General features: G+C 36.9%; 1 protein-coding gene across 2 annotated transcripts in view; it reads left to right on the forward strand.

Annotated features, from left to right (window-relative positions):
* The window catches only part of VPS13A (vacuolar protein sorting 13 homolog A), a 271,467-nt gene that overhangs the window by 35,605 nt on the left and 218,445 nt on the right, over positions 1-17,417 (forward strand). For both annotated transcript variants that reach the window (XM_067568877.1, XM_067568878.1), the window contains exons 8-14: positions 2,827-2,886; positions 3,139-3,219; positions 3,718-3,775; positions 9,039-9,166; positions 9,439-9,545; positions 10,686-10,857; positions 14,245-14,307. In XM_067568877.1, coding sequence (XP_067424978.1) covers positions 2,827-2,886; positions 3,139-3,219; positions 3,718-3,775; positions 9,039-9,166; positions 9,439-9,545; positions 10,686-10,857; positions 14,245-14,307 — 669 coding nt within the window. The remainder of the gene's footprint in view (positions 1-2,826; positions 2,887-3,138; positions 3,220-3,717; positions 3,776-9,038; positions 9,167-9,438; positions 9,546-10,685; positions 10,858-14,244; positions 14,308-17,417) is intronic.

Here is a 17,417-nt window from a genome sequence, read left to right on the forward strand (position 1 = left end):
AATGTTTTTCCTTATAGGCTGTTCAGAAGCATATTCAACACTTAGACATCCGTTTCTTTTATTTTGGATTGCTTGTTTCCCTGAAACTCTCTGGACTTTATTTCTATTAGATTGCATTTTACCATCTCTGTTTCATCTGCCAGCTAGAGGTCATATACTCCACCGTAAGTAGCCTTACTGTATCACGATTCCTAAAAGAACTAAGTCATATTTCGTTCAGTAAAGGATCCAATTCCTACATGGGATTTGAAGGTGGTACTGCTGTTATTAATGGATCCTCCCTTTTGAGTCTTATTTTACTGTGTTCATTATTCCATTTTTCATAGAAATGCCTTTTAGTAGCTATAACTTTGGCTTATACAGGAAATGAAATACAGGCTTTTACTTACACAGTAAGGATGGGGTTACGCTCAAATTGTACCCCAAGTCCCTCCCCCCCAAAATTTTTGATTTTCTTATAAATCAATTATACATTTGCTGGTATCTTTCCCCTAGCATCATTTTTCTTCAGGGGAGACCAAACTTCGTACACTGTATGTACACAGAGCTATGTCCTTTTCTCTTCTTGAATGAATCAATTTCCTGGATCACTCAGACTTTTTGTGGCTTTAATTCGCAAATTTAAGGATCAGGGTGTTGCCTCTTTGAGGACCTAGAAGTGGGTTTCAAATTGCAGTAAGATATCCTATACATGGAATAAGCTAACCTTTTCTTACAGAGTTAGGCACATTTTACTAGAGCTCAGTTGTCATTGGCAGCTTATCGTAGTGGAGCCCCTATTTCTGAGATTATGTAGGACAGCTACATGAAGTTCTATTCCTAAATTTCCCAGTTGCTACTCCATTGTGACAGCTTCCAAATCCAGGTACCCAATTTGGCAGGGTTTTCCTACAGTCATTATTTAGGTAGGACTATCATACTTACGTCCTTAAAAGGTAACTGCTAGTTAAGCATCTGTAGCGGTATCTCTGTGGACAAATGCTTGAGGAAGAGAGAGTTTAATTATCTTACAGTAATGGGGCTTCTTTTAGATTCTTTTCTCCATACGGATCCCATGAACTGTCCTCCTTCTCCACTGTGGAGTCCTTTACCTGGATGTTCTGTATTGGTGAAGGAAATGAGCAATGGTTGGGGCTGATCTACCTCTTCAGGGGCCTGAAGGGATACAGGGCACGTGCATAGCCCTAGCAGATATTGCTGGCTCAAAAACTGTGAACTCATGTGCGTGGGCACTTACAGTGGGATCTGTGTGGATCAAAGCATCTCAAAGAACTTCAGTTACTGTAAGGGAAATAACCTCTCTTTTGAGTGCCTCTGTGCATTCCCACTTACGGTATTTGGCATCTCTGGTATTAAGCCATGGATCTGCATAGAAAAGCTGTGTGTGTTGGCGAATGTAAGAGTGCTATCACACTTAGGATTACATCATTTGGCTCTGTCTGTGTAAGAGAACATGTCTCCTGATGTCCTCAGTTTCTTTGCCACTGCAGAGAGGAATAGAAGTACTCCATGTCTGTGAGCTAATTATAGAATATTTTCATCCAGTTTCTTGTTATAGTTAGTTACATAGTTTAGAGCTATCTCTGCTGGGTTTCCTCGCAGGGTTATGTTGGGATCTGAACTGCACAGAACATTCAAAAGATGCATGTCTGGTTCAGTTATATTTCCCAAGATAGATGCCCACGATAGGTTCCTGGAGTCCTTGAGTGAGACTCACCATAACCCAGTGCATGATCTGCTGTAGCTTTACTCTTTAGATGAAGCGGGATAGACATTTGAGGCTGTAAGCACACTTGGGGCTTGTCTACATAAACATTTAATTCTCAGCAAAGCGAAGTGTAAATCTACCCTACATTAGCCTGCTGTGCACTAATTGTCCACGTTGGACCCTGCTGACATGCACTAACAGTTCCTTAGTGTGTTTTGATCTACCCCGCTTTGAGACAGAACTAGAACAAATACTGAAAGAGGACATAAACTTGAAGTATTTAAGAAACAAACACTCCAGTGGGGTGGAGAAAAGGTATTGTTTCCCTCATGGCTGGTGCTGTCTTTGATCTGGGAGGCTACTCAATAGAGACGGTAGGCTGTCAGTTGAGCTGATCTGATTAAGCCACTTCAGTACATCATAAATGTGAAGTTTCCATGTAAACAAAAATTAATTGCATGCGGGGCAGAGTTTAGTGAATTAAAACAGTACCTGAACATATATGTTTTTGTTTCTAGATATATACTTTTTAAGGATACTATATTAAAAACTTACAGACTTTGCAGAAAATTATACTTCATCTGCTGATAAAAATGCTATTTGTGTACTGAGTAAAAGCTGCTCCCCACATTACACCTCTCCTGGAATGTTGTATATGAAAATGGGGAATTATCAACAAACTGTAAACTTTCTATTGGTCTCAAGATACCACATGCAGCTACCACCATAACTACAGACAGGAGCATTTGAATACTTTTTAGTTTTTTCCATAGAGCCAGCCTAAAGAGTAACAGAAAAAAAAGTTGAGGTCACTTTGCAGAAAACTTGATCTTGCTAATTTCTGATTCAGAAGTATGACAGTCATTGCAGGTATATGGAAGATGTAGTCTGATGGTTTCAGTTAAGAAATTTAAAGCTTGATCCCCTTAAATCAGTGGAAGACTCCTGTAGTAGTAGTACAGTAGTAGTAGTAGTTTTCATAGTACTGAAGAGTTCCAGTCATGCCCTTTAACTTCAGTGAGTGTTGAGTTAGGCCCATAGTGTTTTTTCTTTTATTGTATGGTCTGTTTGCCCCTGTGATTTGATTGTATTAAGACTAGACCTTTTTTTCTTTTCAGACCTCAGATCAAAATTGGAATCCATGTTTACATGATGAAGCTAGCAAGTTGTTCTATAAGGTAAAATATAGACAGTAAATGTTACCATTATAACAAAATATTGTCAGACTTGGAGCCAGATCCTATGGGTTTACACTCTTGCTAGGTAAAAGATGTAATCTATTTGTATGTAATCAAATCTGGAGGGGGAGAGAGTGCATGTGTGTGTGTAGCATTTGGCTATTTTAATATCCATTAGGAACCAAAAATTAATGGGAAGTGCTGAAAGAGATCACAGTCGATTTGACTTCCTAAACATTGTTTTGTTTTCAGCTTGTACGTCTAGATAACTTTTTTGCTTACTGGAATGTGAAGTCTGAGATGTTCTACCATGGAAGTTACCATGAATCTTTGGTAAGTCGAGTATGAGATAGTGTACCCAGTACTTCATGTTTCTTGTTATGAAGTGTTCAATATAATTTCTGTTCATTAGGGATCCAGTTCTCCGGTTTGAAGTCAGAGGGTGTTCTGCCATTTGTAGGATCGGGCTGTATGTTAGTAACTATTCTATTGGAAGAATACTGAATGTTAGGTTAGCATACACAAATACGTTGTGGTATAACTTATTCTTCTCAATCTACCCAGGTCACTTAAAATTACCAGCGCATTCTGTATGATGGAATGGTTGTTAGTGTTCACACATTACATGGTTAAAACCTATAGGTCTTTAATAGAAGGGTTTTATATATTTAAGTGGAGGGCAGACAGACTTGTTTTAAAATATATTCTGGTTTCAGAAGTACTGTTTCTTCTAAGCACATTTGAGAATATTTTATCCTTTGTTATACAAAAATGTTTGTCATGAAGTGAAAATGAAGTGCTCAAACATGATTTTAATTATTTTATAAACAGAATAATTTAGAGCTTGGAGTTGCCTGTCGCAATGTGATTCCAGAAGGTTATGATTTTGGTAAGTGGTTTCTCTTGCTTTCAGTACCTATATATTTCACTTTCAATATTTAAGAGATTATTTCACTTTTTAAAAAAAAAAAATACTTTACTTTTAAATAAAAGCTTTACTTTTATTTAAGGTCTTAAAGAAAAAAGCACACCTATCTCTTCCAAAATACTGATTAATACCTTTCTGCAATAGATCACTGTATTATATTTGTATCTTTATATTTGCCACAGCCATTACAGCATGTAAACTTCTACAGGAAGTGCTTTTGCTCAAGAACTAAAATACACAATGATTATAAACCATATATTTAATGTCACCAATCCTTGTTATTCATGTAACAGATGAGCTGAACTTTAAAATAATAAAGCATCAGCAGTAATAATGGACACTTAAATGAATAAAATACAGCTCTGTATGATGATGGGCCAATAGTTTGTGTTAACTAAATAGTGTTGAGAAGGTATTTTTCCCCCCCCAAAGATGGTACATTTGCATCCACCCATAATTGTTAGTCAGTAAAAATACATTATTCTATTACCATGTTGTGGTCTCATATTCATACCTTTCATTTGTACTTCCTTTTGAGGAGCATCACTAATTTCAGTCCCAAAGTTACTTCCATTATACTCAAATTTTGGTGATTCTTCACTTTTATTGTTGGAGAATTATGTACATCAGAAGGAAAGAATCATGAAACTAATAGAAAGTCACTTATTGTAAAAGAATGAATCCCACAGTCTCTTGCATGAAAAATGCTTTTTATAGTCTTTTTTCATACATTGTCTCATGGTTGAATCTTGGCAGGTTGGAAGGTATGGTCATGGTAAATTTGCAGAAGGAAGAATAAAACTGGTGGCTGCATGGTCTGCCTTTAGAGCTCGCCAGTGTTGTGAATCGTCAAATATTGTAATCTCTAAATGTCAGCAATACTTTTGGCTATTTTTAGTGTTGAAAAAAATCACAATTATAATGTTAACAGATTACAGGGTTATCAAGGTGAAAAGCTTCATTGATTCTCCCTCTCCCTCCTTTTTCTGCTTCTCAACAAAAAAAAAATAGTTTGTAGCTTATTCAGCTGTTCCTACACCTTGGTCTTTTACAGTCAGCCGGGACTGGTCGGTGAGGCCTGCAACCATGGGTTCCCTTGGGTTGCGAGGCTGGAACACGGCTAATCAGGTAGTTTCCAACAACTTTAAGGCTTGTTGTGAACTTATTTCAGACTGTTTGCCTCTCTGTGGAATTACCAAAGCAGCCTCTAGCAACAGTGGTTGAGCTCTTGGCTCCCTTGCTGGCACATTGGAGAAGCCAAAGAATCAAGGAACCTGACCTCCTTAGCCCCCACACACGCTCAGAAGCAGTACAGCCAGATGTAGGGATGGAAGGTCATGACTTTGTGGGGACTGCTATGTCCAGGATTCATGCCATTCTTTGTGGAACTTAGAAGAACCATAGTACTGGACACTAGGCTTCTGGATCTGTCCCTAGCAGATAGCAAATAACTGGGATGCTTTACAGTAACCCCTCAGAAGGGGAGGAAGGCAGGAGAGACAGTAGGTGAGAGAGAGGAAGGATGAACCTATCTAAGGGTAAAAAGGAGGCACCATGGGAGACTTGTGCCTTCTTTGATCCTTTCTTATTCCAGAACTTCTCCTCCTTCCCCTATCCACAAGGTCACAATGAAGTCTGAAGAAGAGCAAATAGAAAAGGAACAATACAGTATGTGGAAGAGAGCAAGAGAGATGAGTCAAAAATAATTTAGTTAGAAGAGAGCAAAGGAAGGATTTCAAAAAGGAAGAGGAGAGAAGATTGATGAGCTAAAAGGGAAAGAAGAATAAATAAACTGGTTAGATGGAAGAAGGGGAAGAAAATGATAGAGTTGTAAAACAAAGTGGAGAAAATGGAAGAAGAGGAGACAGATATGCACAAACTTTTAGATTAGTTAATGTTACATATTCTCTTATTGTAGTTCCATGGCAAATGTCCTGTGTCTTTTTAAGTTTGAAGGAAATGGCCGGGGTGGTCATTTTGAGTGTTAATATTTCTATTCACTCTGGATTCTGTAGACTTGGAGAGAGGTAAAAAAAATAACCTAAAATTCACCAGTAGGTGCATATGCAACCCTCCTGCAGATACATTTGGAGACTTATCACTTCAGAAACTCTTCAGATGTTGAAAATTGCTCAAATAGGTGAGCTGCACTTCTGCAGCAACCGAGGCTAATATTGATATTGAAAGTAACACTAATTATCATCTTGCTTGTCTTCTCCAAAAATCTTAAAGCTAGCCCTGACTATAAATGCTACATTGTGAAGCATTTAATGCTGTTATGGTCTGTCATGGCAATAATCCTTTGAAAATACAAGTTTACTTCCTGTTGAGTTGGTAAATTTTCCAGAACAGCCCTGTGATCTGTCTTAAAGAATGGTAAGACTTTCAGCTTTTTGCTTAGGTTTCTTTCTTGAGAGTACTCTCACTGGGTTTTGAAACATGTACTCCATTCATATTACATTTTGCTTGGTTTAAAATTCTTTTTTGCTTCTTAATGGAATAACAGTATAAGGATCTTTAGTATATGCTGTTATAGTTCATTTGATACTGCCATTAATGCATATCATTCTGAATGTATAACTGCCTTCCAAAAGAAAGTAATATACTGTATAAAAATACAATAATTTTCTGTTGTTGTTTCTCAATTAACGTTACTTGAGTGTTGAATCCTGGTGCCTTATGCTTATGTTATAAAAATCCTTAGAAAATTTCTTGAAACTGGATGTATATAACCTCAGTTTTCTGTAGGAATTTAGACTAACAAAGGAAATAGTTGCTTCTCTGAATACCCTAAATTCTCCTTTGAGTGGTTCTGCATATTCCCACCCATAGGATGCACTAGCCTTGTGCATCTCAGATGGTGAAACCTGACTAACAGTGCTCGTTGGCATGCTCACATAGAATGCTCCTGAATATTCTAGGAGTGAGGCTATAAAAGGGAGGACATGGCACTCCAGCCATCTCAGTTCCTTCCACATGCTTTGTGATGGATTAGGAATCGCTCTGGACCTTGGTTCCAGAATCCTAGATGCCAAGCTAATTTCAAATTCTTGTTTTTTAGACAACTGTTTACTGTTTATTAAATAGTTACTGTTATGCGGTTACTTGGTATAGGGTTTCATTAACTTGGTAACTTAGTTTTTATTATAGATAGCGTAGCATTGATAAGCTTTGGCCCTGGACTAAGACCTCATGGTGTATCGGAGGATCAAATAACCAAGCTACAAATTCTGCATGTCCTGCTCTTTGGTCTTTCCTGCATGGGATGCATAAACATGCTCTCTTACCTGCTTCAGAGAAGGACATTCACCCTCCAGATGTTTCATCTGCAGCACCTTTATCCTGAGATCAAAAAAAGAGAAACAGAATGGATTACAAGCCTTACTCCTTTGGGAGGAACTTGCAGCTTAGCCTAGCAGTTGGACAGTATGACTGGCTCTGAGAAAGGGCATAGACCAGCTTTGGTGCCAAATGCATCTATGGACAAAAATAAATGTCATAATGCGTTGTCTGTTCTGAAATTCTCGTTGGATCCGATTTATAAGATGGAAAAGATCCATAACTTACAAATCAGAAATCTAAGAGTCATCAGTGGAAAACTGCCTCTGTGAGCAGAGGCAGTCCATAAACAAGAAGTCCCTTGGCTCCTGTTGCATCAGAACGAAGTAGAGGATCATTATGTAAAGATCCTGGAAGTAAAGCTAAGAAGCACCTGGCTCTGACAATGGATTCAGGTATAATACTAGTTTCCAGAGACCTGCATCTTTTACAGAACATAGTATCCAAGGATTCAGTCATCAAGACAAAGGGAAGTAGCAAAGGGTGATATTGGATGTGTGTATCAGTTCTGATTCTTTTACTCAACCTCCTGTTGTGGGACTAGAGCAAATCCGTTGCTTAGGTGCCTCTTCCTTGATTAGATCTGGAGAGTGAAGATATATAGAAGTGATCTCCTGAGTCAACTGTAGCAAAAATGGCCATACATAATAGCTTTTTGTGGTTTTGGATTCTGTGTGATATAAGCAGTCTTAAAAAATTCCATTGAAAGGAAAGAAATTATTTTTAGTATAAGTATAAATTATGTCTCAGATTTAGCTACAAGTGATCAATACCTAAGACCACCCAAACACAGCTTTTAAAAAGTAACTTGCAAATCTCACTGCAAAATTTGTTTGGATGCCCTAAACTGCCAGTGTAAGTAAGGAGTAGGCAGCATGTTATGGTTGTGAAGGAATTTTGTAAAGAGATTTTCAGGTCACTGTAAAGTGACAAGATTAATAAATTCATTGGATGCTATGCACAATAATTTGATGTTGACATTCACATTTTTAATGGTATTATTCTGGAACTTTCACTAAGGCCCCAAAATATGCAACAGTATCCGCAATGGTGCCTGGTTCTACCTAAACAGATTGAACTTGCAGAATTGGGGACCAGATGATGAATGGAAACCTGCCCTGAATATTTAGACAGCTATTTGTTTTCAGCTACTTCTCCCTAGTACTTTCCTGGTTCTTTTGTAAAGATGATGTAGATGTTTACTTAAACTTAGATTTGAAGCTTAAAGTGTCAGTAAATCATGTGAGTTTGTTTCCATTTGTTGTCAATATTCTATTTTCTTCATCATTTTCTGACTAGCTCAGTTTTAAGATGTAATCTTTAAACAAAGACTTTCAATTTCCTGAATTGACGATTAAGTGAAATTAATGTCAGTGCAGATACACCATACCAGAGGAATGTATAGCCTTGTCTCTAATGTATTGGTGCAAATTGAGATCACTAGTAAAATTCTAGAGAATAGTACTTGTTATGTGGTATTAATTGGTGTAGTGAAATAAATATTATGGTGGAATGATTTTCCTAATGCAATAGAAAACTTGGCATCATGGGAGGCAAATAAATAAAATTTAAGTTTGCTGCAATGCAAACTGAGATTACTTCTTTAAATCCCTAGCATGTGTCTCGGTTGAGAATTTTGTAAAGAAATTCCCTTTAAATTAGCTACTGGTTTGGGGTTTGGCTCAGTTCAAATTGAGAACTGCATGTACAGCATACTTCAGTTGCAATCCTTGTGTTCTGGAGTATGTTGTTCCAAGAGAATGGCAGGATGTAACTTTCAGTGGAGTCTATCCTGTATAAATATTAGACCGGATTAAATAATTTACTTTTTTCCACATTTCATTTTCTTTCAATTTACACTTTTGTCTAAAATTCTGTTTTCTAGTATTCCGTCCAATTTCAGCTAAAGCCAAACTCCGTATGAATCCTCGATCTGATTTTGACTTTTCTTCACCAAAAATGGACTTAGATGTAAATTTACAGGATATAGCCATTGAATTCAATAAACCACAGGTAACATTTCTTTTGTGAAATGTAGTTGTTCGATTCAATAAAAATATCAGTGGATTTATTGGTCTGGAACGTCTGCTGAGTTTTACAGAAATAATAGTACAAAAACTTTCTGAAAGAAACGTTCTATTAAAAGAAACCTACCATATTAAACCTTTTTGAACTGTGTAGTGTGCTAGACTTAAAAAAATACTGCACTGGAGACATTTTGGTTTATATTGTGATACCTGTCTTTTTGCAAATTATAACATTTTGACTTGATATGTTTTGCATAGTACTTCAGTGTTATGGAGCTTCTTGAGTCTATTGATATGATGACCCGAAATCTGCCATACCGGAAGTACAGACCTGATGTTCTTTTGCACAACAATGCCAAGAAATGGTAAAATCTCTTAAAAGCTTTTACATACATTTTTATAGATTGCTTACTTGAAATAATTTTCTGATGATAGTTTTCCTCTTTAAAGGAGAATGTGTTGCATAAATTCACTATGGAAATTTTTGCTCATCTGTGTTTTACCTGATACATTTTTGTAGATCTATTCCCTGCCCTATAATCCTCCCCTCCCTCCCTGTTAGCTTGTGACATCTTGGAGTGTATTGGGATTTTAACTGTGCATCACACTACAAGTTTTTATCTGATGTCATTGCAGCTTCCGTGAAGCTGGCAGTACATTGGTTCCTCCCTTGTAAGCTAAAAGTATATTGAAATGGACAAGAATCAATGTGAATGGATACGTGATGATACAATGGGCATGTATACATCTGCAAACCAAAATGAAACCATACAAACTGCTTTCCTTAATATATGTCAAAGCCAACAGTAAACCCCAGGAGACACAACTAACTCACTTTTAGGTAGCTAGGATGTGATTAAAGAGGATTTAGTGCAACGGTCATTCTGAGTATACTATCCTGTGTAGATCCACCCTCAATCTCCTCTGCCTATGAGTTTAAGCATCTGTGTATATATTTGTGTAACTATGCTCTGGTTTTTAGTACTTATTGTTTAAAAACAAACAAACAGTGAATGGTTGAGAGGCTAGGATACAGTAAATACAATATATTTACTGCATGCAACTGCTGTCTTGAACAGCACATTTCCAGAAACATTTCCAGCACAGATAGCATTCTGTGTCTATACTCTGATTATTGATGAAACTCCTGTGTGGCTTTGGAGATCACTGTTGAAGAACACTACTGTTAGCTATAAATAGTTAGATCTTCTGTGTGCAAGGTGAACATCAAGTAGCATGTACTTTTTTCAAAAGCTCCCCTGTAAGTTTACAGAAAACACTTGTGCTTTAAAGGATTAGGCTAAAGCAACCTATTAATCTTTGGGGAAAAAAATCCAAAACCTTTAAGTGATACCCTTCTGTTGGACCCAGAGGATTGACTTTTCACAATGTGTTACTTGTGCAACTTGGTTTTGTCTTTTGGAGATGTCAGTGTAGAATATGGAAAGAAACGCTTTTAACTTGTACTGGCATATAACAAACAATTTAAATTGTTTCTGCATTAGGTGGAAATACGTTATTAATGGTATTCTGGAAGTAAACGTTCGACCCAAGCTCAATATGTGGTCATGGGAACACATTCGACACCACAGAAAACAAGTGAAGAACTACAAAGATATGTATAAAATGAAGATAACATCAAAGAAACCTAATGAAGAGATTGTAAAATTGTTAGAGGTTAGCAATTTTCAATTTTATATTGAACACCAACATTTAAAAGTATCTTGCTAATTTATTAGACATAAATGGTGAGACTCACACAGATGGTCAGAAATTCAGTAGTAAAATTCAGTAAAACTTACTATGGGCCTGATATTGCAACCTTATTCTCATTGACTCTAGGTAGCATAGTGGTACTAATTACATTGAGTAAGGGTGGCAGAATCAGTCAAGTCAATAAATAAAATACAGGAAATTGGTATACTAGTGTCCTAATGTCATTGTTTTCCTCTGTTTCTTCCATTCAGAAGTGAAATGTTTGGCTTATGTTGAAAGATCTATGTATTATATACAAAGTATAAGAGTATAATTATTAGAGTTGTATATAAGAACTGCCGTACTGGGTCAGACCAGTAGGCCATCTAGCCCAGTATCCTGTCTCCAGCGGTAGCTGATATCAGAGCTTCAGGTGAAGTATACAGAACAGGGCAATTTTGGGAAGATCCACTCCTGTCTTCCCCTCCTGGCTTCTGACATTCAGAAGCTTAGAGTCATCTCGAGCATGGGATTGCATCTCTGGACACATTGGCTCGTAGCCATTGCTGGACCTATGGTCCATGAATTTATCTAGTTCTTTTTTAACCCATTGTACTATACTATGTATATTTATATATAAATAAAATTAAGCAATATATCTTACCTCTCTTCTCTTATTTACCATTCTTCCTAACTGTGTGTTGCCTTGGCATATTTTATTTGTATAATTTAGATTATATACTCGCAGAGAGCTTGCCATCTTCTGTGTCTGTAAAGCACCATTTGTGGCTATGGTGCAATATAAACCACGGAGACACTTAGTGATGACTCAATAGTTAGGTTTGCATTCTAAAATGGGCTTAAAATGGAGCAGAGATTCCTAGGTTTTGGGATTTTTTTAGACCAGTTAGTGGGAAAATTCAGTCAATATCTTTGTCCTTTCAATTTTCTGTGTAGTATTTGTCTGATTTCTCTTACATTTTTGAAATTAGGCTGAAATTTGTCCATAGCAGTGCCACTTTTCACTGTTGCCAATTTTTTAAAAAGGTATATCTTTACACAAAATTAGTAGAGGAGCTGGGTCCTGAGTAGATCTATTGTAATGGGTAGTCTAAAAAACCAAAAACTGGATTTAGTCATATTTAGTTGCTGTTCACATTGTAATTGCAAGTTTACAGTTGTGCATTTAAATCTGATTGGGGCTGGATGTGCACACAATCATCAGGAGCTACATTTTTCTATCGTTTTGTTTTACAATGGAGAAAATACATAAGGGTGCATGTGCAACTACTGATGGGATAAAATCTTATGTAGACAGCATTGCAGCTCCAGCTTGCATTAACCCCTGTTGTCCCTGCATAAACTTTTAGAATAATATATAGAAAATTTAATACACAAATAATTTAGTTTGGCAGAAGTAAAAGTTACTACACACTCATGACATATCTGATACAAACCTACACAAATAAATGAAAAGTTGTCACCTATCTGTACGTACTCTACTCATTTAATCATGTAACCACTTTATTGATGTTCTGCCTTCTGATGTTGTTGTTAGAGTTTCATTTGAACTCAGTGCAATAACTATCTCATAAAGTACATGCACTAATACAAGCATAGTAAAGAAAGATCAACATAAGGAATTGTGCTGTCACTGTGTCACTTGAAGCTGAATATCTTCAGGTTATTTCCTCAGATGGTTATGCAAATATAAGTCATGTTTTGTTAACCTCATGGAATGAGAGGCGAGTGTCATGAGCAGAGAACATGAGCCAACATAATTGAGTGAGGCACAAAGGCAAGTGATTTAGTTACTCTGTTACAGTTTTATAAAGCTAATTGGCTCAGATAAAAACTTATCTTCTATTTTAAAAAGAATGTACTATGAAACTTGTTTTGGAGCGGCTGTTGAAACCGTGCCTGAGCTCTTTCTTCCAGACAATATTTTCCTCACTTAATGTCAAATCTAAAAAGACCAAGTTAAAATCACTAGATTTACTGGGTCACTTGTGTGTTAATTTTCAATTAAGTCTCTTAAAAAGTGTATTCAGCTTTTTGTTTGAATATTAGGTTAGCTTTAATCGAAAAGTCATATCAAAATGGTTCTAATATTGCACTTCTTGTTAGTAAAATATTTCCTTTTAAATGACAATTGCATTGTAATTTTAATTCTGTAAGGATGTGTCAGCAGTAGAAACCACTTGGAGGCCACTTTCCCCTTACAGTAATCCTATATTACCTGATCGTTATATTCACCTTTTTGTCTTTCACTCCTCTCCAGGAGCCCTCTACTTTTCAGATGGTTTCATTCCAAAGACTTATTTTTGCACAAAACAGTAACACCAGTTTCAAAATTCGCACAGTTGTAAACATCCCTTCCAGTTGAGCTACAAACTTTGTAAATCATTTAGTCCCTTTGAGTGGGGATTTTCAAGTTTTGGTTTTTTACCTTCATGCCTCCATTCTTGTGTAGTGCGTTCCATTTGGTTGCAATCTCCAGCGGAGAGCTCTCCACATGCATTTTTGTTGTTTGGCAAATACTTTTAAATGAAACACACTATAAAAATGTACACTCTATTATTACTTCTGATTGTTTTCAGAAGATAGCATCATGAAGAGCTCATCTATTCATGGTGCTCTCTTCATGTATGGATCATCTTAGTGGTAGCAGGGATAGTCAGTAGGCATATCGCGGGCCAAATCCATATCTCTAGACACTTTTGAATAGACCCCAAAATATTTTTATTTACTTACTGTCATTATTACTTTCTTTGGAGTCTGGACCTTGATTATACCTTGATCAAGAAATTTGGACTTTGATAAAAATAATTGACTACCTCTGGATTAGTATTTATTATATATATAGGTTATAAAAAGACTAGATCATTTATAGATAAGGTGGAATGGAACAGTTGGAGACAGCAGTACAGCATTTATACTAATCATATCTCCGGAGGGTTGTGTGTAGGAAATGCAGAAATGACCAGTGTATTGGATTACTCCTATGTTCTTGTGCCCAGTAAAAGGAATCTAGATAGGATACTTTCTTCAAATGAAAAATAATACTGGTAAGTAAATTGAAAATAGAAAGCTAAAAGACTGCAAGTAGATCTTATTATAAATGCTGAGTTTGTGAAATAAACTTATTGAAAATAAGAAAAAAAGTGCTTGAATTGTTTGGTAGCTGAGAATATACCATACCCACAACTCACTACAGCTGGTTTGGGGCAAACAGTACAGAAATTTGGAGCATACAATCACTAAATAAAACAATAACTGACTTTGTTAAATATTTGAATCATGTATAATTTTTATTGCCTATGGTAAGCTGAGTAGTTAATATAGTATTTTTTTCCACCTACTTTCTAGGAATTTGAAAAGACCCTGGATATATTTAACATCACTCTAGCAAGACAGCAGGCAGAAGTTGAGGTAAAATTGCTATTATAAAGCTCAGTGAAAATAAAGCAATATCTAAAATGGGGTTTGGGATTTAGGAGTTCTTAGGCAGATAAATTATTTGACTCCTGCCTTTTAATTGTAAAGTTTGCTTAGTTTCTCATTATCTTCCTGCCTTTGGCTGATACTTACATGTGAGTATGGTTGGGACGAGTCTGTTATCAATCAGAATCTTGGTGATTCTTGGTGGCCCCATAATTTTTAAATAAGCATTTTTAGCACCTCTGGCTCACTCTGAATATATAATGGTTAAAGAACTGCATAACTTACCTTTTTCTCAGTCGCAGTATATACTTCATTTTTATTTTTTCTTTTCCTTCAGACAAATGACTGGAGTTGAATAAACTATTTCACATACAGTACAAAATACTGTCCCAAATACAACTAGCACAAAATAACCATACATTTGTAATCACATATGGTCATATTCTGCCGCCTTTACTTGGTGAGCAGTAAACTTTTACTAGGTTTATCTTTCCTAAGGCTTTGTACTTTCAGCTCTAGCATCTTTCATAGAAAATAGATTGGAAATAGCAAAGTCCCTAGTGGACTTCATGGAGTCTTGGCTTTTCACATACAGGTGGATTATATGCACCTTTTCTCCAACCCCATTGTTATTCAATTCCTGAAGGGCCTGGCCAGATTATATCCTCAAGTGCAAGACCCTGTTCCTCCTTGGGACCTCAGTTTAGTCCTTGAAACTCTGTGACCCCTCGTGACTTGTTCCCTCCTTTACCTCTCTGCGATGATGGCATTTTAGTAGTAATCACCTCAGCCAGAAGGGTTGGTGAGTTGAGAGCTTTGGTATCAGAACCCTGTTATACAGTTTTTTTTGTTTTTTTTTTAAGGAGGTTTTATCTCTGGCTGCACCCAACGTTCCTTACAAAAGTATTCTCTAGTTTTCAGGTTAACCAAGTTATCTGTCTGGCCACGTTTTTTCAAAAACCTCATCCCCATAAGCATGAAGAAAGACTTCACTCATTAGATGTGAGAACAGTGTTAACTTTCTACCTAGTGTGCATTAAATTGTTCCAGACTTCTACACAGCTTTTTTGTGGCATCTGCTGACAGAGTTAAGGACAATCCAGTTTCCTCCCACAGGATCTTTTCCTGTATCTGTTTATGCTACTAACTGATTAATACAATCTTGCCATCTAGAGTGCTGGTGTATTCTACTAGAACACAGACAGCTTCTGTAGCTTTTCTGGCTTGAGTACCAGTTAACAACATTTGTAGAGCAGCAACTTTGTCTTCAGTCCACATCTTTGCTTCTTATTACACCGTTATCCATCAGTCCAGAGATGATTCCAGTTTTGGAGGGGTGGCTTTACAATCACTATTATGATAGATTCTGAACCCACCTCTGTTGCCATTTGCCCGTGAGTCCCCTACAGTAGAATTCACATGTGCAATCATTGGAAGAAGAAGAAGCAGTTACCTGCCATTCCATAACTGTTGTTGTTTGAGTTGTGTTGAACATGTCCATTCTATGACCCACCCACCTTCCCCTATCTATCATAGTACATCTGGTATAAAGGAATGGAGGGGGTTGACACGGCTCCCCCCTCCCATACCAGCAAGTAACGGCAAGGGGATGCTTGAGCCACCCTGACAGGTACTGCAGGTTGAGGAGGAGACATTCTGACATCTGTGCATGAGCCACACTCACACCTACAGTGGAATGGACATACGCAGCACATCTCGAAGAACAACAGTTATGGAAACATTTCTTCTTTAAAAAATCTGTTTAAAATGAAATCTTAATTTAATACAAAGTATGTTAAGGCCTAAATTTATTATAATCTCTTAAAACACTTAAATTAAAAATACTTTGAATCTGTGAGCTCTATCAAAAACTGAGTTAAAGGATACTTTTCTATATAAAGAATGAATCGGGAAAAATACCTAACTTTTGAGGGCAAGCTTTATGGCACTATAGGTGATTTAGTGTATAAACAGCTTGGTCTTGTAGGGCTGTGCTGCTGGGTGCAAGAGACAGGCAAAGTCATCACAGGCATTGGAACCTGGCCTCTGACTGCAAGGAGATACCATCATGTATCTCATCATGATCATCCACTGTGTCCACCTGGGTGGTCTCGTACTCTATTTTAAAGCTTCTCCCTACCTGAGCTTTGATTGGCTTAGTTCTCAAATTATGAATATTTATAACTCTACCCAGCCATGGAAAAAACACCGATCTGCCCAGTAAATACCAGCCCTTGTTTCCGGATGGTTCCGCGCACTTCAAGTAAATGACTTGACTATGTGCACAGACAGAGATACTAACAGAATTCCATTCATTTTTAAACTGCCTCCCTTTCTGTCTCTAACCAAATAAAATACCACAGTGCAAAAGGCATTTGGGTTACATGAGCAAAAGTCTTGGATTGTTGTTTCTTTTCTTTTTCTGGTGGTAGGGGTAAGGATGAGGCGGGTGATTTATGTTAAAAGGTAGGAAAAGCAGAGTAAGCAACCACAAAGGATCAACACAGAGATCAAAGCAGGACACTGTGGGAGGAAAGGACACCATTCTTCAGCCTGCAGCCTCTTGTGTTGATTTCAATATCTAGGAACTGGAGAAAAATAACTGCCATTGCTGCCTGTCATTAAAAAAAAAACTCCCTAGTTGGAATTATACTCCTGTATAAAAGGAACACATGCCAAATGTGAATAATACAACAAAGAGATTCAAAGTCTGGTTGTCAGAGTGAAACAACATTATGAAAAATGCTTCTCTGAAGTCAATGACTTTGAAGATGATGATGTGGACATGTCTGAACAATCTGGATCAGCTAGTTAGTAAACTTATTTTTGTACCGTTCTTACAAACTGCCTACCATGTCTTACTATGCTAGTGAATGATAAAGCAGTCAACAGAGGACTAAGGAGACATGTAGAAGAAATTCTGAATATACGGAAACTTATTTTCATAGCCTTGGACAAACTGCAGAAAGATTGTTACTGTATTGCTGATGTTGAAATTTTGGAAAGAACTTAGAGATACTGAAAATAGAAATACCCAACAACAAAGTTAAATTGCATGCAATAAAGAAACAGATGGATCAAGCATTTACTCCACCTCA

The sequence above is a fragment of the Emydura macquarii genome, unplaced genomic scaffold (genome assembly GCF_026122565.2).
Source record: "Emydura macquarii macquarii isolate MOO-44397 ecotype Brisbane River unplaced genomic scaffold, CSIRO-AGI_Emac_v2 contig_2897, whole genome shotgun sequence".
NCBI lineage: Eukaryota > Metazoa > Chordata > Testudines > Chelidae > Emydura > Emydura macquarii.